Source organism: Apus apus, chromosome 8 (assembly GCF_020740795.1).
Source record: "Apus apus isolate bApuApu2 chromosome 8, bApuApu2.pri.cur, whole genome shotgun sequence".
NCBI classification, from domain to species: domain Eukaryota; kingdom Metazoa; phylum Chordata; class Aves; order Apodiformes; family Apodidae; genus Apus; species Apus apus.
In genome coordinates this window covers 17,353,456-17,374,099 of record NC_067289.1, presented here as the reverse complement: position 1 = coordinate 17,374,099, position 20,644 = coordinate 17,353,456, and the positions used below count along the sequence as shown (strand labels likewise).

The window sequence follows — 20,644 nt, the reverse complement described above, 5'->3', positions numbered from 1 at the left end:
GGAGAAAGCAGCGGGAAATTAAACATCAGTGGAGACAGAAGTGGCTTATGGAGTCATCAGGGACTCCTAGGGAGAGGAGCTGGGAATGCAGCCAGCGCTCCTCCTTGCCCAGGCTGAACCGAAACTCTCCCAGGGTGGTGGCACAGGCAGCTGGGGCCGGAAATGTGGCTCTGACACAGCCCCTGGACACTGCGCTGGTGGCAGCCGAGTTTCCTTTCCGCAGCTGAAAATAGTGGGGGCTCGCAAGCGCAGGGTGGGTGTGGGGGTCTGGCAGGAGCCACCCACCAGGGCAGCTGGCCTTCCTCAGCAGCTGGCCCGCCGTGGCTCTTGCCGTGGCGCCAGGCTCACGGCTGGAAACGAAACTCTGTGGGTTTCGGGAAGCCGAAACCCGTTGCTGCCGCTGACGTCTGCCTCTCCCCTTCCTGCACGGCAAAGCTAAAGCCTTTGCCAGGGCTCCGCGGTGGGGTGCCAGAGCCTCTCCTCACGGGCAGCAGGGTGCCCCGGGGTGCGTATTGTTGCTCCAGCTTCTTGCCGCTCTCCTTCTCCCGAGGGTCGCTGATACCGCGCGGCCGCGGTTTGGATCAGCTTGGGCCAGCTCGGCGCCAACAGCAATGGGGGCTCAGCAGCATGTCGGGGTTCCCGGCAGGTCAGCCTGTCCCTTTGCCCAGGGGCAAAGCTGGGGTGCTGGGTGTAAGCAGAACCCGCCGGGCTGCTCCCCTGCCAGGGTAAAACCCCTGCCCATGGGCGGGGGAGTCAGGCTGCGGAGATGGGGCTGGGAAAAAGGAGCGGGAGGAGCTGGGAGAGAAACCATCTGGAAAGGCCCTGAAGGGGATTGGGGCGGAGAGAGGCGCGGAGGGGCTTGTCCCCATCCCAGAGAAAAATGTTATTGGGGTTTAGGGGTGCCGGAGGGAGCAGGGCTGATGTGGGCAGGGGAACAGGGGGAGCGAGGGCCTGGCGGGGGGCGGAGCGGGCAGGTCTGGGCAAGTCCCGCGGGCAGGGATCGCTGAGCGGCTGCTTCCCTCTAGCGGGGAGCGGCAGGGGGGGCCGGGCCGGCTGCACCCCCCGCCTTCCCGCTTCCCCCCCGTCCCGGGCCGCCCCCGCAAGCACGTGGTGCGGGCGGGACGCGCTTCCGGAGCGGCAGCGGAGCGGTGAGAGCGGCGGGGCTGCGGGCGGGGGGTTGCGGGCACCTTGACCCCTCCAGAGCAGGCGGGGGATCCCCCAGGGAGGTGCTGGTGGGTTCCCCACGCATGTCTGCTGTCCCCCGCATGCCCCCTGGGGCTGGTTTAAGGGGCGGGGGGCAGATCACGCACCCCAGCACCGCTGAACCAGCGCGGTGCCACCATGGTGTCACCCGAGACATGGCGTGGGGACAGAGCCACGCTGTCAGCTTGTGGGGGGAGGAGCAAAGGAGGGGAAGGTTGTCCTTTGGGGTTGTGCACTTTGGGGAAGTGCATTCAGTTTTGTTTGATACCCACAGCATAGGACCCTCCCTCTGACTCGCAGCCATGGGAAGACCCAGGAAGGAGCCCACCAGCACATCGTCCCCTCGTCCAGCCACTGCTGCCTCCAGAACGGTCCCTGCCACACCACCACCTTCTGCCACAGCCACCCGGGCCAAGGCCACAGGCAGCCAATCCAGGAGCACTCCAGCTGCTGGGGCTGCTGGCCCCAGCCGTGGGCGGGGGGCAAGGTCAGAGACCTCTCAGGTAGGACCCTCAGCATCCTGCAGAGCCCCAGAAGATGCTGGGAACCAGCCCAGAGCATCCACCACAAGGTCCTCTGCAACCCAGAAGAAGCCACCGGCTACCAAAGGAGCCACTGGTCCAGCCAGTCCTGCCCCACGTCTGCAGAAGAAGCAGGCTGGGGCTGACCCAAGCAGGGCCTGTGACCAATTCCTGCCATCCCTGGAGAGCCAGGACATCCCATGGGTGGAGAAGGAGACCCGGGGCCAGCGAACCAACCCCAGGTGGTATGAGTGGCGGGAAAACCGCATCACGGCCTCTGTGGCCTCCAGGATTGCCAACAGCAAGTTTGCCAATGGAAAGACAGATGAGGTGCCCCAGTCCTACCTGAAGGCAGTGGTGAGCTCCAGCCCCCATGTGCAGACACCAGCCATGTCCTGGGGGATCCGCAACGAGAGGGCAGCCGTGGAGGCCTACGAGCAGCTGAAGTCACGGGCAGTGGGCAAGCCGGTGCGGGTGGAGGACTGTGGCCTCTTCATTCACCCAGAGAAGAATTGGATTGCTGCCAGCCCAGATGGCATCATCAAGGAAGCAGCCACAGGGAAGGCCCTGGGGCTGCTGGAAGTGAAGTGTCCCTACAAGCACAGGAACAGGACAGTGCGTGAGGCCTGCAAGGACAAGGACTTCTGCCTGGAGATGGATGGGGATTCCTACTCCCTGAAGAAGAATCATGCCTACTTCACCCAGGTCCAGTGCCAGCTGGCAGCCACTGGGTTGCAGCAGGCTGACCTCGTGGTGCACACCACCAAGGAGACAGCTGTGGTCCCTGTGGAGTTCGATGCCAAGTTCTGGGGGCAGACAGAGCCCAAGCTGGAGAAGTTTTACACTGAGGCAGTGATACCCCACCTGGAGGGGAAGGCAGGTCGTTCTGTCTGGGCCAAGGAAGAGTAGAGCCCCCCCACCTCGCTTAGCTGCACAAACCCAGCTTTGGCCCCTAGCATGGAAATTATGCCCAATTTTGCTGCTGTTCTCAGAACATCGGCTGCCTCTGCCCCAGTGCAACTGCCTCAAGCCTGAAATGACACATCAGCAGGTACCTGTTTTGGTAGAGGTCCCCTCAGTGTCTTCTTTCCCCCTCCAGCCAGACCAGCACTGAGTCCCTAGTGCCTTTTTGTCCTGTCCCCCTTGCTGTGTGTCCCCCATTTGACCTGACAGTGCTGCCTGATGGAAGCTGGCACCCCTCCGGGTCTGCAGGGGATACCAGTGATGCCTCTGTACTGGAATAACAGATCTATTTTGTGAAGAAAACTGGATTCTTTGGTATCTCAGCTGCTGTCAGGACTAAATCGCATCTCCATTCTGAAGTGGAGACAGAGCCACAGAAGGTGTTTTGGTGGCAAAGAGCAAAATATGGCTTTCAAGCAAAATCACAATGTGCCTTAGAGTCACATCCAGTGGATGTGGACACCCTCCCCCAGCCATTGGACCTGCTGTTTCTTTGGACTGACCTGATATTGCCTGTGAGTTGGCTGCAGCCTCATGAAGATGGCACTCATCGGAGGGGTTGTCCCCAAGTCCAGGTGTTCCTGTGGAGCACCCCCATGTGCCACAGCAGAGTGGGGAGGTGGGCATCACTATTAATAAATACAACCTGCACTGACCTGCTTGTTCTCTCTGTGTTTACCTGGGGGGGGGGGAGAGCAGAGATGGGTGGGATTCCTACACCGAGTCCCTTCCCAGCCATGCAGAGAGGGAGAAGGGGAACACTCAGGTCCCAAAGGGACATGAGACCCAAGGCCACTGAACTATGCTAAAGCCACCAGCGTTATGGCAAAAGTACTTTATTATATACATAAGACTCCAGCCACACTCCACAGGGCAAGGACCAGAATTTGCTATTTTACATATCAATACAAAGTAACTATAAAAAACATAAAGCACTTTTGGGGCCCAGGCTTTCCACAGGAGGAGAGAGGCACAGGGACAAGCCTGGGGGCTGCTGAGTGACAGGGGGCTGCCCCACACCCTCCCCCAGTTGTGGTCCCACTGTAACCAGATGTGCAAGTAGGAAAGAACCCAGTTTAAGAAATACAGTCGTGGGGACTGGCAAGTGGAGGCTGTTACACTCCCCGCTATGGGCCAAGCCAAGTGTCACCAGGACAGGAGCGGGGTCTGCAGCCCCCAGGGAAAGTGCAGAAGGCACGTGGGCCAGGTTCTTTGGAGGGGATGTGAGGAGAAGGTGGGATCCAACAGTGAGTGCACACAGGGCCCCAGGAGATCACACACACACACAGTGCACAGGGGACAGGGAGAGGGAAAAACCTTCTACTGCCAAACTTAACTGGGGGCCTGGAGAGGGCACATCCCATGTCTCCAGAGCAGCAGTTGCATAGCAGAAGAGGCTCAGGGCCCAACCTTGACAAGTCATTAGGTTTCACTCTACATGTCCAGGAAAAAAAAAGAACAAAAAAACCCACAACTTCTGTGATAGAGGGAGTGCTGGGAAGCAAGGCCCTCCCAGCTCCTGGCTCCATCTGAGCTCAGGACTCAGCAGCATCCAGCTGGTGGTGAAGCAAATGCTCTACCAGACAGCCCTGCAGGCAGGAGATGGCCACAGGGTACAAGCTTCAGTTGTTTTATAATGGAAATGGAAAACATAAAAAGCTAACCAGAGCACTCTTACCTCCCCTTCCAAAGGGCTCCCAGCCCTGCCATGGCCAGCTGAGGATAACTTCAGTAGCCTGCTACCAGGAATCTTACCCTCCTTTGCACAGGAGACCTCAGTGCAACTGGAGCATGTGAACCAAGGAGGGTTGCTTGGCCAGAACAGCCTTGTAATCATCTATTAGAGGATGCCTTTGATGCTCCTGACCCAGCAGGACTATTCTAGGGCCACAGGCAGAGCAGAGCATGCAAAACCAGGAGCACCATGGGCCAGGTGAAGGAGGTCCCCTGTGCTCATTGGCTCTACCAATACCCCCCAAGACATAGAGACCCGGTCTGCTACAGGTGCCAGCAGGACCAACATCCTGTCCCCCACCTGCCCTGCAGAGCAGGACACTACATGGAGGGAGCTCACCTGGGCTGCACCTAATTGCTGGAGGAGAACTTGTGTCACTGGGGCTTTGCCACCACAGCCCACCCAAAGGTCTGAGGCAAGGAAAGGAAAACTGTGAGGAAAAAGGAGGAAGGGGAGTCACATCTTGAGATAAGTGTAAGCTTCCACCACACCACAGAAAAACTACTAGGACTAGGTTCTCCTTGGCTGCCCTGGGGGAAAAGGCACTGAACCAGCTTTGTGCAAGGACAGAGATGTTTCAGAGTGACCTAGTGTGTGGCTGGACAACCCTCCTCTCCCCCACACACCTCTGGAGTAACCGAGCTCCGTGGCCAACGCGATCCCCAGGGAGGACGCGTGTGGCAGCTTCCAGGAGCCAGAAGTGCAAGGGGGACAGTCCAGTCCCGTGGCCAGCCCCTCCCCTGCCATCACTGTGCATTGATTGTCTAGCCAAACCGGGCTACAGTCTTCAGTTTAAAAAGGGGACCCCCGGCCTCCCTGCTCTGGAGGAGCTTCAGTCACAGAAGCGCTTGCGGGGCACCGTCCGAGCTCGGTTTGAGCGTCGAATTTCCTGCTTGGCATCTCGGCATCGCTGGCAGATGAAAACCTCAGGCACGTTGGATTTGCGGATCTTGGCACAAGAGAGGTGGATCCAGGTTGCGCATTCATTACATTCAATCATGGGCCTCCCTGCAAAGGGCTTCAGGCAGAAGCAGGTGATCAGATCCCAGGCATCATCATCTGGTCAGGAAGAGACAGGCACTGGTCAGAAACCACCTTATCAGTTGCTGGCCTGGCTGTGGCCAGACTAGCCAGTTCCACTGGTGTTAACTGGGACAGCCCCCCCACTCACCTTCTGCTTTGGTGTTGGGAGCTGCTGTGAATTCAACTGCTAAGGTTGCAAATGGAGAGGAAAAAAAAAAAAAAAAAAAAGAAAAAGAAAGACCAGATGAGCAAGGCAGCCTTACACCCCATTTCAGGCATGTTTCAGGTCTGTACAGCTTGCTTTGCAGAACAGAGCTTCCACAGGGCAGGCCAGCTCCCTGCCCTCTGCTCTTCAGCCCTCCCAGGTCCCAAAGGTACTGCCCTTGCTGGGAGAGGCTTGGGCCATCAACAAGCCTCCCCCGCAGCCAGCACTAGTGGCTCCAGCTGAGAGGACAGTACCTGGCACTGGCCTCAGCACAACAGGGTCCTCTGTGCTCTCTCGGACACTCACCACTAAGCTGGGAGCTCCCTCTGCTTGCATCTTCCCCTTCACTTTGGTCCAAGGTACTGCAAGAACTGGGACTTTTCCTCCCTCCAGAGCAGGGTTCATGCTCTTGTAGCTGAGAATCATATCCTGATGTCTTCTCAGTCCCCTGTGCCTCATGCATCCAGTCCTTCTCCTCCTTCATCAGCTCCTCCAGCAGGCAGTTGGGCTGGTGGTCACCAGCTGGCTTGAGAGAAGGCTCCAGGAGCTGCTCTTTCACAGGAGGCACCTGTCCCTCCAGCACAGCCAGTGCCTTTTCCCCTTCCTGCACTGCCGCAAAGCCCTCCCCAGCACTCAGTGGCACCCTCTTCTCCACCTTCTGGTCCAAAATTAGTTTCTTTGCTGGTGGTTTCTTCCGTTTGGTTTGCTGGGGCCGGACATCATAGAAGCCAGTGGGGAAGGGAGGGCAGCTCATGAGCAGGCTGCTGTCCACAGCCCCCTGGGCCACAGCATTCCTGCTCCTCCCATCATCCACCAGGACATGGCAGTCAGAAGAGTGGGTTGAGGACCAGCTATCACTGTCCTGAGTGCTCCCTGTGCTGTTCTGGGGACTCATGCTGCCTCCGTGGGTCCAGGGCTCATTCTGCAGGAGGGGAAGATGCGGGACTAGCATGGGAAACTGCGGGATAGACATTTAAGGAGGAAGGGGCTGGGGATGGAGAATGACTCTCCAGGAAAAGAATTAAGAGCTGGGTCTGCACATAGGAGGGAACCCAGAGGAAACAACATTTTTGTAGAGGAGCACCCTGCAAGCCCACTTACCTCTTCAGGGTAGGGGATGTAGCCTGCATAGGCCAAAACGAAGGTGCAGAACTGATTGAAATCCTCCACAGTTCTTTGTCGTTTCTGCAATGGCTGCAACAAATGACACATGTCAAGCAAACTCCCTGGATAGTCCTACCTGAGCCGAGTATCACAACAAACCCTGGCAGGCAGCCCTGGACCGCCAGGCAATTAATTATACAAGAACACAATATTTAGGTCACCCGAACATCCATCCATCCCTCCTGTAATCCATCTGCATCATCTGGCTCGACAGATGCAGCCCTTCCCTTTAAAGCCCAGCTCGCGGGGAGGGGGGATGCAGGGGGGGACACGGTGACGACACGACGGGACACCCGGGAAGCAGAGCAGGCGCCCAGCCCGAGGCAATGGCTCGGGAGCGCCGGTGCCCGGGATGCCCGCCCACAGCCGGCTGACTCGGGGCCAGAGGGACAAGGCGCCGGGGCTCGGAGATTTGGGCTTCTCCGGCTGTTCCCGGGTCAGTGGGAAGAGCCCGGCCCGGCTCGGGACAGCGTCCCGGGGAGCGAGTGCCGTGAAGAGCCGGGAGCCCGCGGCAGAGCCAGCCCCGCGCCGGCAGCCCCCGAGCCGGGGGCGAACAAGCAAGACCCCCCCCCTCACTGGGGACCGAAGATGGACCCTGGGGCCGGGCTGCACGGCACCCCCGCGGGAAGGCGGCCGCGGACGGGCCCCGCCAGGGACGGGAGAGGAGGGGGCGGCCCCCCCGGACCTCCCCCGTCGCCGCCCGTCCCCGCGCCGGGCACCTGATGGCTCCCAAGATGGCGCCGCGCTCCCGGTCCTGCCCCGACCGGCCGCCGGGGGGGGGGGGGAGACCCCACTCCCGCACATGGACACCTCCCGTACACGCACCACCGCCGGACCCCCCAGGAACCGGCACACAACACACACCACCCCCCCCACCCCCCGTTCACGCACACCTCGCCACCCCGCAGCCCCCAGCACCGGGCCCGCCCCCGCACCGTACAGCCCGGCTGCGCCGCTCCCCGCCCCCACCCCCCCCGGACCCGCGTGCCGCTGCCGCACCCCCCCCACGGACACTCACCCCCCCACACCCCCTCTCGCCCGGGCACCATCCGCCGCCCGCACCCACCGGCGTCCCCCGAGGGCTCCTGGCACACACAGAGCCCCCCTCCCGCGTACACACGCACACACGGAGTCGTGTGTCGTCTCCCCCCGCGCATACGCACGCACACAGCCACCCCCCGAGGCACACAGGGCCCCCTCGCCCCCGCTCACAGAGACACGCACAGAGACTGCTCCCCTGCGTAAAGCCCCCCCCGCAAAGTCCTTCTTAACACACGACCTCCCCCTCAGCGCGGATACACACACCATCCCCCCCACCCCAACCGCACTCACACGCACGACCTCCCAACCCCCCAGCGCACTCACACAGCTCCACCGGCGTAGAAACACGCGAACCCTCCCCCCCCACCGCACACAGACACACGCGACCCCCCCCACGCCCACCCAGCGCACAGACACACGAGCCCACCAGCGCCCTGCTCACACCAGACCCCCTCCACCGCTTCCCCCGCGGGCACCCCCACGTCCCGGGGCGCCCACACGTACCCACCCCCCCCCCCCTTCCCCGCTCACCTCCTCAGGCACCGGGGAGCCGGGGCTGGGCACGGGGCTGCTCCCCGCCGAGCGTGGCCCGCCGCGGGGGAACGGTTCTTCGGGGGGGGCGGTGGCCCCGGGCCCCTCACCTGCCGCCTCCCCGCCAGCGCTCATGCCGCCCGCCGGGCTCGCCCTGCCCTGTCCGTCCCTGCCGGTCCCGGCCCGGCCCGTCCCAGCCCTGCCCGGTGCGGTGGGTACCCGCCGCCGGTCGGAACGAGGTTCGAGCGCCGCCCCGGCCGCAGGGGCGGGACCACCTGGTGGCGGGGAAGGCGGGGGCGGGGCCTGGCGCGGCCGCCCCGGTTGCGGGGGGCGGGGGCGCCTCTACCGGCGCCGGGGAGCGGACAGGGCCGGCCCCTCCAGCAGCGACACCGGCCCCGAGTCCCCGCGGGGTCCCCGCGGCCCCTCCCGGGCTGCCAGGCAGCCCCGCTCTGCCCCCTCCTCCCGCCCACCCCCGGGACACCGGCACCATCTCTGAGTCCCCACGGCCTGCCCCAGGCTGCCGGGCCACCCCCCCATCTACTCCCTCCTCCCGCCCACCCTCAGCCCCGGTTTCTCGCAGCCCCCAAACCACAACCGTATCCGGAGCTGCCACCCAACCCCGGCCTCGCCCCTGCTCCGTGCCCCTCGAGATGCGGCGCTCCCGGGTGCCAGCCTTCCCACACCGCAGGGGAGCCAGTTAATTTGGGGAGACCGATCCGGAAAGCGTCTCCTTCCCCCCAGGCCTTCCGCCCCGAGCAGCCTCGTGCTCTGGGCTCCCCCCAAATTCAATCCCCGCAGTCCCCTCAAGGAAAGGAGAGCACTGCGCCCACTGCGTCCTGGGTTTATTTACACCGCACCCTCTGCGCAGGCGGGCGGGGGGGGTGCCGAGCAGCCCCCCGGGGCAGCCCCCCCGGGGCCGGCTGGAGAGGAAAGGCAGGCAGCGAGGGCAGGGGGCAGCGGCAGCAGCGCGGAGAGAGGAGCCGGGTGGTGGCTCCTTGGGCACTGCGAGCACAAGCCCCTTGGGAGGACAGGCCAAGCCAGCTCTGGCTTCAGGGTCTGGGGGAAGAGGCAGGGACACTTTTAGCAGCAAAGGCCTTGCTTCCCTCCAGGATAGCAGAGGGGAGTGGTGTGTGATGGAGCCTGACTAGCGTGCGGCCCGTTAAACACAAAAAAAATAAAAAAGAAAGAAAGAAAGAAAAAGGCAGAGGGAGGGAAGCAACAAACATGGAGAACACCTCCTCTCCTGCCCTCCAGAGCACGGGGTTAAACCAAGGGGGTCAGGATGAGACACCTCCTTCCCTCCTCCAGGCACAGGATTTCCAGCGTGCCCAGCGCCAGGCACAGCCCTGGCCAGCAGCAGAGCCCCCGCGTGCCCCCCGGCCACGGACCGGGCTCCTGCTCCCCCGCTGTCCCCACACGCGGCCCCGGGAGGGGAGAGCAGTTGAGGTGGCAGTTTGATGGCACGGCTGGACGGTCCATGCGGGCAGCAGCGTCCTCAGCGCCCTGCCAGGCACAGTTGGGATGGATGGCGAGGCCGAGCTTCATGCTCCAGCCCCTGGCACAGTCCAGCTCCTGCCTCCCTTATAGGAAGCCCTCCTTCCGGAACTGCTCGTGCAGGATGTCTCTGTACTGGTCGAAGCCGCCCTCGATGCGGGTCACGGTGGAGTTCTCACACACCCACAGCTCCTGGCACACCAGGCGGATGAAGCGCTCATCGTGGGACACCAGAATTACACCACCCTGCCAACACACAAGGCCAGGGAGAAGGGAACTTCACAGAGGGCCCAGCTCTGGTGGTGTGTCAGTCCAGCCTGCACCCAGGATCTCACGTTTCTATCCACTAAAGGGAAAATTCCACAGTACTGCACTAGATGGGACCCCATCCCAGCCTTTCCTTCCTTCAGGGGGACAGACAGATGACATGCGGAGGAGACGTGCAGCAGTAACAATATTTAGCTTCCTCTCTTGGAAGGCAAGTGATGGTTTCTGAACTGACTCTCCAAGTCTCTGATAACTTCAAGGATACAGATTCTAGGTGGAGTGAATGGCAGTTGAAAGGAGGCTGGGCCAGGCCCTGAGCAACCTCAATCAAGCTTTTCTTTCACAGGAGAATTACCCCAAGCCAGTCAACTATAAACCAGTGAGAACCAGGTTGATCACAGTGGTATCTGGAGGTTGGGTCTTTGGAGATAAGCCATAAAATGTGCCTAATGAAGATCTGAGAGGATCCAAGGCAGGGCGGAGCACTGCCCACAGCACTTGAGGAGTCCCAGAGTGTAGGTGACTGGACAAGGTGCTCTCTGGTCTGCTGTTGACTCTCTCAGCCAGCCCTAGCCAAAGTCAGCAAGTGAAACAAACCACCAGGATGGACATCTAAAGCTGAAATATGACTGACCCTTCCCAACATGTCCTGGACTTGAACCCACCACTGGTATTCAACTGTTCACCTCTGGTGACATACAAAATAACCTAAGCTGGAGAGGCTGCAAGGAGCATTAGAAAAAGAGATCTCACCGAGGGAGCCTTACCCGGAACTTATTCAGGGCCTTTGCCAGTGCCTCGATGGTCTCCATGTCCAGGTGATTTGTTGGCTCATCCAGGATGTAGAAGTTTGGACTGGAATAGAAAATAGCCCTGAGCACACATCGAAACAGGCTCAGGCTGGGTCCACAACCCTCTGCACTGCAGGGACCTCTGCCAGGACATGGCATTAGCCAGGAGAAAAGCTGTAGCCACCAGCATTTGCACAGTCCCAAGACTGGCACTGACCAGCTCCAGGGACACCTCTTATCCCTCTGAGCCCAAAGCAGCAGAAGAAAGCCACTTGCCTCCATCCACACAGTGCCCCCAGGGTGACAACCTCCCTCCCCATTAAAGTCTCAAGAACAAGGCTTCCACGAGGCAAGGGAAAGTCCCTGGACGTCCAGTGACCCTGGCTCCAGGGATGGAGCTCTGCAAAAATTAACAGCTTTTGGGAGAAAATTACCAGGACATAGTCATCTGGGCAAAGGCCACGCGACTCTTCTGACCTCCAGACAGGCTGGCCACAGGACGCACGGCCAGCTCCCCCGAGACACCATAGCTCCCCAGCTGATGCCGGTACTCCTCCTCTGTCTTCCCTGCAGGAACATGTCACAACACAGCTATGGCACACTGCAGTGACACCAGGCCCTTGGTGGGCACCATGGCCGGGCAGCCTGTGTCAGACAGGCACAGTGGGAGAGAAATTTAGCAAAGCCCTCCCAAGCGGGGATTTTGTGGGGAAAACCTGACTCCAAGTGACACTGTCTCCAATGCCCTGTCACTCATTACATCACGTTAAGTGAAGAAAAGAGCGGGAGGTTTTGGCAGCTGGAAAAGGGACAGCCAGTGCTTGCTCTGTGCTCAGCAGGAAAATGGGTCAGCTGTCTCCAAAACCCAGCCATGGAGGAGCATCAGCCTGAGGTCTGCAGGCTGCCAGCAACCCCTGCACAACCAGCTCAGCTTCTCAAGGCTGGTGTCCCCAGCTTGTGCTGGATGTGGAGAGTCAACCCAGAGCGGGGAGTGCCCATTAAGCAGACAGAGCTGTCTGCCCAAGGTCATGGAACAAACCCATGCTGCTCCATGCAGGGCAAAGGAGACCTCAACAGCCCACATCTCTTGGGATCTCCAAAACTCACCTGGGAACTTTCTTGCCAGCAGCTCTACAGCACTGATGTTTAAGTCCAATTGATCTACATGGTGCTGGCTGAAATAACCAATCTTTAGGTTTCTGTAGAATGAGAAGAGAGATGAGGAGCTGGTACCAGGCCCTGCAACCACAGCACTTGCAGATACAGGAAGAGGGAATATGCGTGTGTGGGTGTGCAGGACCCATCCCCAACACTTGGGCAGCCAAAGCACAGCCCAGAAGCCCTCCAACTGCACCATTCCTCCCAGTTCCCCAGCCCTTTCTACCAGGTACCTGTGAGCATGTCTGATCCCTCTGACTGGTGCCAGCTCCCCCATTAAGATCTTTAGCATGGTCGACTTGCCAGCTCCGTTTTCCCCAACCTAGAGAGCAGCAGCAGCATTGGAGAATGTGAAACCCTTGAAGGTACTTTGGAGAGGGGGGCAGTGATCAGAGCATTTCAGCTTGCTTGGATGATCAGACAGCAGAGGAGGTCAGGATAAGAGTCTAACCAGCAGCTCCAGCTACCTGGAAGCTGCATTTCTATCTCTGAGGAACAGGACAGGCAGCAATGCTAGATGTTCCCTCCCCAACCCTTCAGCCTAAGGATTACCTGGTCCCAGCCTCATCTGCAAACAAAGAGCATCTCTCTGCTGCCATTGCAGCAGGAGCCCCCAGTAGATGCTGCTGTCATCAGCTAACTAGTTACAGGGAAGATGGACCCAGTTTCTTCTCAGAGGCTCCTGGTGAAAGGATGAAGGGCAACAGGCACAAGTCGCAAATTCTAACTGGTACTAGGAAAAATGTTCCTCAAAATGAGGATGATCAAATGCTGCAATGGGACCCAGAGAAACGGGAGAAACATTCCTCCCTGGAGATACCCAAGACTCAAGTGGACAAAAACCTGAGCAACCTGACCTAACATCAAAGCTGTCCCTGCTTTGAGCAGGGACCCCCCAATGTCCCTCAGAGCCACCATTGTTCTGCAGTCCCACATACCACACAGATGCGGGACTCCAGGTCAGCAGAGACGGAGAGGGAACGGAAGATGTAGTGACTTGGGTCGTAGTAGAAGTCTACTTCATCTAGCTGTAGGATGGGGGGGGAGAACTTCTCGAAGCCGTCAGGGAACCTGGTAAGGCAGGAAGAGGTCAGAGACGGCCAGGAACTTCAGAGACTCTGCTCCCAGCCATCCAAGACAAGCGCTGCAACCCCTCAGGTGGCAAGAGAGGCTTCCAACCATGCAGGGCCTCTCAGAAGGATGGTCACAAGAAGGGGAGAGAGATCTGCAGCCTCAGCCCCAGGAGGGGAACCAATCTAAACATGGGGCCCTGTCTGGGCTCCCTCTCAGAGTCAGGCTGGCCCACAGGAAGGGGTCAGGGACAGGACCCAGGAGGAGTTCACATCAGAAATGGAGCCAGGCACCCTCCAAGCAAGGGCTCAGACACTTACTTCATGATCACCTCAGACTCCTTGTCCACAGGTTTCAGCTCTGGCCTGCAAGAAGTGGAGACAGGTAACAGAGACACCTCACACTGGGGGTCTGTTCCCACACCCCACATAGTCTTCAGCTCTGCAATACCTCATCCTAGCCAAAGCTTCTGGACCAGAGACAGAGAACCCAAACCCCACACCTCCCCAGTATCACTCAGGTGCCTTGAGAACCTGTTTCTTCCCATGAGCACTGCTCCCTCCCAACCTCCAGAGGGGAGCAGGACAGGCACTTACAGCTTCTCCAACAGCTTGAGCTTGCTCTGCACTTGGGAAGCACGGTTGGCGTTGTAGCGAAAGCGGTCAATGAAAACCTACAAGAGAGAAAAGCACCAAAGAACCCAAGGTCGTCTTCAGCCCCAGCCACCCCACTCTGTTGCCAAGCCTCCTGCAACAACAGAGCCACATCCAAGGGTCTAGAAGCCTGGAGAAATGGTTAAGGCTGGGAGAAGAGTGCCCCAGCAGTACTGGCTTCTCCCAGTACCTGGATGTGCTCACGGTACTGCTGCTGGGCTTCATACTCTCGCTGCTGGTTCTTCAGCCGTTCCTCCTTGATCTTCATGAAGTTCTCAAAGTCCCCACGGTATGTGTCCAGCCGCTGTGAGTGCAGGTGGATGATGTCTGTGGCCACTGCGTTCAGGAAGTTCCTGTCGTGGGACACCACGAGGATGGTCGACTGCCAAGTCTGGAGAAGAGAGCAAGAGGGAGGCCCAAGTGCCATCAGGCCAAAGTGCAGGTCTTGGTCCCACCACAGCAAGACACCAGCCTGGAGGATGTCTCTGTTCCTTGCCCTTACTCTGTCCTGGGGCCTCCCACCCCCTCCTTACCTGCAAGTAGGTCTCAAGCCACAAAATGGCCCTCACATCCAGCATGTTTGTTGGTTCTGAGGGAAGAAAAAGAGGTGCTGAGGTCAGGAGGGATGAAGGTGGCTGGATTATGCTTTTTTCCACAGGAAAGGCAAGCAATCAGTGTTGTAAAGGAGGAGACCCTGTGTGGAATCCTGCCCCCCGCAGCTCAGGAGACTCGTGTGTGGGGTGTGATGGGGTGTGGGCACAGGGCGAAGGCTTGGCCAGGGATGCTCCTCCCATTCCATACTGGTACCCAGACCCCGGTGCCCAGCAGCAGCCCCTTGACTAGACCCCCACCCCCAAGGTAGGCATCTCCCCAGGGAGCCAGCCCAGCACCAGGGTCACCCCCTGCAGTGAAGGGACTCCTTCCCATCACAGGCTGGCAGCAGGGCCCATCACACAGGGAAAGGAACAGCCTGGGGACCCACAGGTCACCTGGCTGGGGCACAGGGCAGAGCTCTGTTGAGTGCAGCCGAAGTGGCCACCCCAGAAGACTTCTCCACACCACTGCCATCCCTGCCTGTCATGCCAGGGGAGCAGGGGCAGCCCTGCCAGCCCGGCCCTGTCATGCTGGGCTATTTTTGAGCAGGCAGCTAAAGGCCACAGTGTGTTCCCAACCCCAGCAAGGGCACGGGCAGGCCCAGCGGTGGAGGGGACTCGCAGTATTGACTTACCATCCAGCAGAAGGAGATCTGGCCTAGGAAAAACAAGACATGGGTGTCAGGAGCAAAAAGAGCACAAGGGTCAGTGCAGAGTGCATTTCACCACACGCAGAGCTGTGATGCCTCCAATGCTCCCCACCCCGAGCACCTGAGGCGAGAGGACCCCCAGGCATCACCCCTGCACCTCACAGCATGGACAGCAAAGGGGGTTAACATCATGGCGTGAAGGCCTGGACACCAACCTGGCAAACAGGGCTCTGGCTAAGGCCAGTCTCATTCTCCAGCCTCCGGAAAACTCTCTGAGGATATAAGAGGTTGCAGAGAGGGGTTACTGTTTAATGCAGAACACCCCTGTGTTTGCCTGCCTGCCAGGCTCCCTGCTGCCCCATGGCCTTTCAGCTCTGCTGTCACCCAGGGACAGTGTGTCCCTGCAGAGATCTCAAGCACAGCACAAGATTCATGCTCTGGCAGGCAGGTGGCTTGGTACCCCCAGGGCAGGAAACCACAGTGGAAGGGTGGGAATAGACCCTTGCTCTCCCACAGGGCTCCCCTCCCATGGTTGCAGTCACAGCAGTGCTTGGGGCTTGCTAGGAGCAGCATCTCCCCAGACCCATTTCTGTCTCGATGCCCAGAGCTTGGAGACTTACTTGGTTGTTTGCTGTTGCATCTTTGCATTGAAGCCCAGCCCAGCAAGAATGACGGATGCCCTAGGGAAAAGGGGAGAGAACTGGAACCCAGCTACAGCATCCAACTGCAGAGCACAGTCTGAGGTCCTGGACCCATGGTCATCAAAGGGACTCTGCTGCACGGTTTAAAGCCATTCTGGCACAAGAAAACCTCCCTGCACACCCAAGAGCAGCACTTGGCTGGGAAATACAGCCTAGCTGGGAACAGTATCTACATGAAGTCCCAGGGGATTCACAAGAAACTTTCAGCTCTTTGGCCAGGAAGAAAGTCCCTGCCACCAGCATCCCAGAAACATTCCCCAGACACCAGGAACCTGAGGAGGTCTGAGAGGAGCAGCTGCAACAATGCAGACCATTTAGGGAAAAAGAAAATAAAAATCCCTCCAGCTTCGGGGGAAGCTCGACTACTTTTAACCAAGCAGAGCTGTGACAGAAGAGACAAGAGAAACAGCAGGGAGAGCCCTCTGTCCCCACAGGCTGGAACCTGGGGCCATAGTACCACCCTTCCATGCTCCAAACCACTACACATGCCAACAGGGAGCGGTGCTCACAGGACTGCCTCACCTTGCTGGGGCCTTGTCTGCCTCAATCTCCTCCAGCTTCGCGTAGACCTCCGATAGCCTGGCACCTTCTGTCCCTTCTCCCCTGGAGCAGGACAAAGAGGAGTGTGTGGGACTGACCAGGGTCAGGACTTAAGTGCTGGAGGAGGCTGATCTCCCCAAGCAGGACTGAGGTGGGCAAGACACAGCCCAGCCTCGCTGGAGCGCTCCATTTAAAGGGAGAGACCTCAGAACAAGACCTCTCAGTCAAGAAGCCACAGAAGGGCTGGAAACCCAGCAGCAACACCTCACCTGCCAGCATTAACCGTAGCTGTCAGGTCCCTCTCCTCCCGCAGCAGGCTCTCCCGAGTGGTGTCACACTCCAGCACGCTCTGCAGCGCCGGCGTCTCGTCCCCTGCCACCTCCTGCTCCACGTGGAGGACGCTGATGTGCGAGGGGATGCGCAGGCTGTGGCTGGCAATCATCTTCAGCAGGGTGGTCTTCCCCAGCCCGTTCCTGCCCACCAGCCCGTAGCGCCGTCCAAACGCCAGGTTCAGGTCTGCTCCTGCCAGTAGGACACTGCAGCAAGAGGCATGGAGAGGTTATCTGCCTGCCCCATGGAGAGGGAGACAACCCCCACACACCTGCCCCCAGAGTATTTCAGACTGTGCTGGGGCCAAGCAACCATCACAGACTTCTCCTGCCCAAAGCCAACAGGGTCAGGTACCTACCTTGCTTCCTGATCCTTCCCACACCCTGTCACTTCCTAACCACTCTCCAATCCAGCTTCAATGACCCACGGTCAAAAACCCTGGCCAGGATCGGTCCCACCTGCACTCACCGCTCACCGAAGGACACGTCGAAGTTCTCGATGCGGACATCATATGACTTGTTCTTGCCTGATGACTCCATGCGAGTCTCCTTCTTGCTGGCAGCTTGGCTGGCAGATGCCTCCTCAAGGACCCTGTGAGCAGGCAGAAGGCACAGAAGGGGGCTCAACAGGAAAGCTCTGGTACAGCCAGAGCCCTGCTACACTCAGCAGGGTGGGATGGGGATGCTTGAGTCTGCTTCCATACTCACAGAGGGCCAGTTGACTTCAGGGAATCCCGCTCCATCCTCTTGTCCTGCTTGGCTTTCAACCTGGCTTCTGCCTTCTCCAGTTTCTTGGCATTCACCATCTGTAATGAAAAAGCAGAGAGTTTTAAGAAGCGATAGCATTTTCAGCAAAAGCCCAAAAAGCCCAACTCCAGAAGAAAAGGCATCATTCAGTCCCTCAGACCTAGAAGGGAGGTAGGACAAGGGAACTGGGACAGGTTCACACACATTTTGAGGAACCTATAATCAGGCCAGGAAGTCACATCAGGAATGAAGTCCTAAATCAACTGCTCACACGCAAAGGCAAAGAGCTTGGCTGACCCTAACATACGGCCAGTTCTGTAGCTCCAGGGACCTGGGTCAGCCAAGTCACTTCAAGAGCAGCAACCTGCTATCCCGGCGGCTCCTCCACTACATGATGTGCCCACTATTGCCCTGGAGCACAAGCTGTTTCCCTTCCTGACATGTTGAAACTTTAGCCAGTTTAGAACAGTTGGCTAACACAGTGGATCAATCATGGCAGAAACAAAAAGTATTTAATTAAACCTGAAGGCAAGAAGGAGCCAAGTGTTTCAACCTGGCCACTGCCCCTGGCTAGGCTCTCAGCCCACTCCACCTTATTCCTGCGTCAAGTCAAATATTTGTGGCTGACCAAGAACACTCCTAGATATTTCCAGGCAGCTCTGCAGCCACCAGAGCAGGGTACAGACCCGCAGGCTGGACTGAAGAGCATCTTGTTACGGGAGCAGTGACCCCAAACCCACAGACAGACTGAGTCACTCTGGAAACTAATCCAAGCTCCCTCAACCTCCCAGTTCTTGAAAAACTTGAGAAGCCTCCCCTGAATCATCTCCATTTTTTCTGAAGACCCTTTGTTTGAGTTGTGGATGCGAGAGCCAGACAGCAAACCCAGCAGCAACAGCTCCCCTGCCAAACCAGCAGAGGCTGCCAGCTTTCTCTGAAGACTCCCATTCAGACACATGGGGATCATGTTAGGTCTCAGCCTCCAAGTAAGGGGTCTTCATCCTCAACATGTTGCCCCAGCAAGGGAGAGCTCTACAAAAGCAGCCTGGCAGAGGCTGCCCAACCTGTACAGCCACCACCCTCCTTGCTTCACAGATGCACAACTGCAGTGCTCCCCATGCTTGGACTTGGGCACATCCAGTGCAGAGGGCAAGCCAGGTCACTCCTGAGCAGCTACGTGTGTAGCCAGCAAAGATACTCTGATCTCCTCCAAGTCACAGAGTGTAACTGCTTCCAAACTTCTCAGCCACTCCTAAAGCTGGGCTTACAACCTCCCTGCAGCAGGTCCCTGGAAAGCAGCTGCTCCATGCTAACTTCCCACCTGTGACACCCAACATCTAACCACTAGCCAGGGTTTACCCTTTCACTGCATATGGCAAGATGTCATCCCCATACATCCTGTTTTCTCAATGAAAGGCCTTACTGCAGAAGCCAAAGGTCCTGTGAAAGCTGGAGAAGCTGCACTCTGAGCACCACCATCAAACACACTTTGAAATCTAGTAAGAAATTACAGCAAAGTAGATCTTATCAAATAAATAAGCTGTTCGGACATGTTGAGCCTCTTTACCAGACCAAGGTCAAGAGTCTCCCAAATTGAAGTGAACCTGAAGATGAGGAGCAGTACCCCCTGCAGCTGTGTCCCTCACCAGGACAGCTGCTGGTCCCAGCTGCTCCCCAGGCTGAGGTGACAGGAGCAGGGCAGGACACCCGCAGCCCTGCACAGTAATGGCTCTCCCTGGCTCTGCTGCCTTACAGATGAGGGCAGGGCCCCACTTACCGAGGTCTGGCCTCTCTTCAGCAACAGCCCTGGCAGCAGGTCCACACTGTTGTCAGCTGCAACAAGACAGTTGGGTCGGTGAACACCTGCTCCATGGAGGCTTCACCAAGTGCTGCCTTAGTGGCTGCCCATGACCAGGCAGGACCGTTCCCTCTCCAAGGGGACCAAAGGGTGGCCCCTCTCCTTCCACCCCACGCAGCAGCCAGGTGCTGCTGGCCACAGCTCAGGAGCAGGAGGAGAAAGAGCCTGAGGTGTGTGTGTGGGGGGACCTGCCCTCCGAGGTCAGGCGAGCACACACTCAACACCCTGGGCCCATCCTTACTGCCAGCAGCCCGACTGCGGGACAGGAGCTGCAGGAGGGACACGATGTGGCTGGAGGGTCCCTGGCAGGTGCCACTCACCATATCCATCAGTGATCTGGGAGAGCTGGATGGGAGCGTCCAGCAGCACCTGGCTGCAGCGCTGGGCCCGGCCCTCGTCCCTGCGGGAGGAGGAAGGGGGTGAGGAGGGTCGAGAGCAGGGGGCAGCGGGGCGGGGGCGGCCCTTACAGCTGGAGGGTGTTGAAGAGGCGCTGGCAGATCTCCCGGATGGCGCCGTCGTCCTTGGCGTCCCGCGAGACCTCCCGCAGCAGCTCGCCCACCGCCTCCACCAGCTCGTCCACCGACTCGAAGTCGGCGCCGCCGTCGTGCAGGATCCCTGCGGGCACAGGGAGGGCTGTGCACACCCCGCCCGCTCGCTGTCGCGACGGAGGCGCCCTGTCGCGACGCGGCCGGCAGGCGGCACCCGCCCGCTCCTCCCCCCCCCCCTTCGCGACAGCGGGAAGGCCGGGGCGCCGCGGGAGGCGGGCACCGCTCACCCGTCACGTAATCGAAGACCTCGCCGTCCAGGTCCGGGAACTCGCTGCGGAGGATGTCGGCGCACGAGGCCATGGCGGGGCCCGGCGGGGCCGGGGCCGGAGCCGCCGCTCGGAGCCGGGCCCCGCGGCGGAGGCGGAAGGGCGCGCGCGGGGGCCGCCGGGAAGGAGGCGGGAGCCGCCGTGCGCGCAGGGGCCGCCGGGAAATGGAGTCCGGGAGGGGAGGGGGCGGGGCCGCCCCTGCCACGTGCGGCCGGGAGCGGGAGACCCCGCGCAGCCCGGGGGGCACCGCCCGCGGGGGGAGCGCCGGGGCTTGTTTGTCTTTTCCTCCGTTGAAAAAGGCAGAGAGGAATTTCTGCCAAGGACTCGCTTGTACCTTCTGCCCTCCTGGCCCCCGGCCTCCGAAAGCCAAGGGGAAAGGATAAAGAAAAGCAAAACAACACCATTCCTTGGAATGTTTTCAGCTGCGCCCAAGGAAAAGCCACCCAGGCTCACTGAGGCCACCCAAGCCAGGCCTGCAGGGGACTGGTCACGCCTTGCACCACGAGGGCAGCTGGGGTCAGGACAGCCCAGCTGCAGTTCTGTGAGCCAGCACTGCAGGGAAGCCCAAAACACCCTCCTTTCCCCAAGGAGC

The 20,644-nt window shown here is 59.5% G+C and overlaps 3 protein-coding genes across 12 annotated transcripts; 1 reads left to right on the top strand and 2 right to left on the bottom strand.

The window, feature by feature from the left end:
* The first annotated feature begins 280 nt into the window (after positions 1–280).
* On the top strand, positions 281–3,342 carry LOC127387988 (uncharacterized). Of its 5 annotated transcripts, none has more exons than XM_051626947.1 (2): positions 281–505; positions 1,483–3,342. In XM_051626947.1, the coding sequence occupies exon 2, from the start codon at positions 1,506–1,508 to the stop codon at positions 2,631–2,633; it is 1,128 nt and encodes a 375-aa protein (XP_051482907.1). In that variant the 5' UTR covers positions 281–505; positions 1,483–1,505; the 3' UTR covers positions 2,634–3,342. The 5 variants fall into 5 exon arrangements, with proteins under 5 accessions (XP_051482907.1, XP_051482904.1, XP_051482906.1 ...); XM_051626944.1 differs by having other exon boundaries at positions 1,478–3,342; XM_051626946.1 differs by lacking the exon at positions 281–505 and adding an exon at positions 560–646 and having other exon boundaries at positions 1,478–3,342.
* A 165-nt stretch (positions 3,343–3,507) lies between these two features.
* LOC127387972 (PHD finger protein 13-like) lies at positions 3,508–8,534 on the bottom strand. 4 transcript variants are annotated; one of them, XM_051626908.1, is made up of 5 exons: positions 8,387–8,534; positions 6,752–6,844; positions 5,957–6,572; positions 5,594–5,632; positions 3,508–5,481 (listed from the first exon to the last, which is right to left on the bottom strand). In XM_051626908.1, exons 1-5 carry the CDS (start codon positions 8,519–8,521, stop codon positions 5,255–5,257), a joined length of 1,110 nt encoding a protein of 369 aa, XP_051482868.1. In that variant the 5' UTR covers positions 8,522–8,534; the 3' UTR covers positions 3,508–5,254. The 4 variants fall into 4 exon arrangements, with proteins under 4 accessions (XP_051482868.1, XP_051482869.1, XP_051482872.1 ...); XM_051626909.1 differs by having other exon boundaries at positions 5,594–5,629; XM_051626912.1 differs by lacking the exon at positions 8,387–8,534 and adding an exon at positions 7,881–7,889.
* Positions 8,535–9,211: 677 nt separating this feature from the next.
* ABCF3 (ATP binding cassette subfamily F member 3) lies at positions 9,212–20,159 on the bottom strand. 3 transcript variants are annotated; one of them, XM_051626610.1, is made up of 21 exons: positions 20,014–20,159; positions 19,706–19,853; positions 19,559–19,638; positions 19,158–19,213; positions 17,342–17,439; positions 17,103–17,225; positions 16,574–16,840; positions 16,287–16,367; positions 15,684–15,743; positions 15,279–15,335; positions 15,049–15,071; positions 14,354–14,409; positions 14,011–14,211; positions 13,764–13,840; positions 13,488–13,532; positions 13,035–13,167; positions 12,330–12,418; positions 12,046–12,137; positions 11,373–11,505; positions 10,915–11,002; positions 9,212–10,126 (listed from the first exon to the last, which is right to left on the bottom strand). In XM_051626610.1, exons 1-21 carry the CDS (start codon positions 20,084–20,086, stop codon positions 9,968–9,970), a joined length of 2,139 nt encoding a protein of 712 aa, XP_051482570.1. In that variant the 5' UTR covers positions 20,087–20,159; the 3' UTR covers positions 9,212–9,967. The 3 variants fall into 3 exon arrangements, 2 of the variants coding, with proteins under 2 accessions (XP_051482570.1, XP_051482571.1); XR_007890211.1 differs by lacking the exon at positions 12,330–12,418 and having other exon boundaries at positions 10,027–10,126; XM_051626611.1 differs by lacking the exons at positions 19,158–19,213; positions 20,014–20,159 and having other exon boundaries at positions 19,706–19,717.
* Between the last annotated feature and the right edge of the window lie 485 nt (positions 20,160–20,644).

What these genes read in the sequence shown, in the direction of transcription:
- LOC127387988 (XM_051626947.1), top strand. Translation starts at nt 1,506, where the DNA reads ATGGGAAGACCCAGGAAGGAGCCCACCAGCACATCGTCCCCTCGTCCA.
- LOC127387972 (XM_051626908.1), bottom strand. Translation starts at nt 8,521, where the DNA reads ATGAGCGCTGGCGGGGAGGCGGCAGGTGAGGGGCCCGGGGCCACCGCC. An exon ending in ACATCCCCTACCCTGAAGAG is followed by an intron (nt 6,573 to 6,751) that starts GTAAGTGGGCTT and finishes CCCCTCCTGCAG; the next exon opens with AATGAGCCCTGGACCCACGG. An exon ending in AGGGAGCTCCCAGCTTAGTG is followed by an intron (nt 5,633 to 5,956) that starts GTGAGTGTCCGA and finishes TTGCAACCTTAG; the next exon opens with CAGTTGAATTCACAGCAGCT.
- ABCF3 (XM_051626610.1), bottom strand. Translation starts at nt 20,086, where the DNA reads ATGGCCTCGTGCGCCGACATCCTCCGCAGCGAGTTCCCGGACCTGGAC. An exon ending in GCAGACAAGGCCCCAGCAAG is followed by an intron (nt 15,744 to 16,286) that starts GTGAGGCAGTCC and finishes CCTTTTCCCTAG; the next exon opens with GGCATCCGTCATTCTTGCTG. An exon ending in AGATCTCCTTCTGCTGGATG is followed by an intron (nt 14,410 to 15,048) that starts GTAAGTCAATAC and finishes TTCTTCCCTCAG; the next exon opens with AACCAACAAACATGCTGGAT.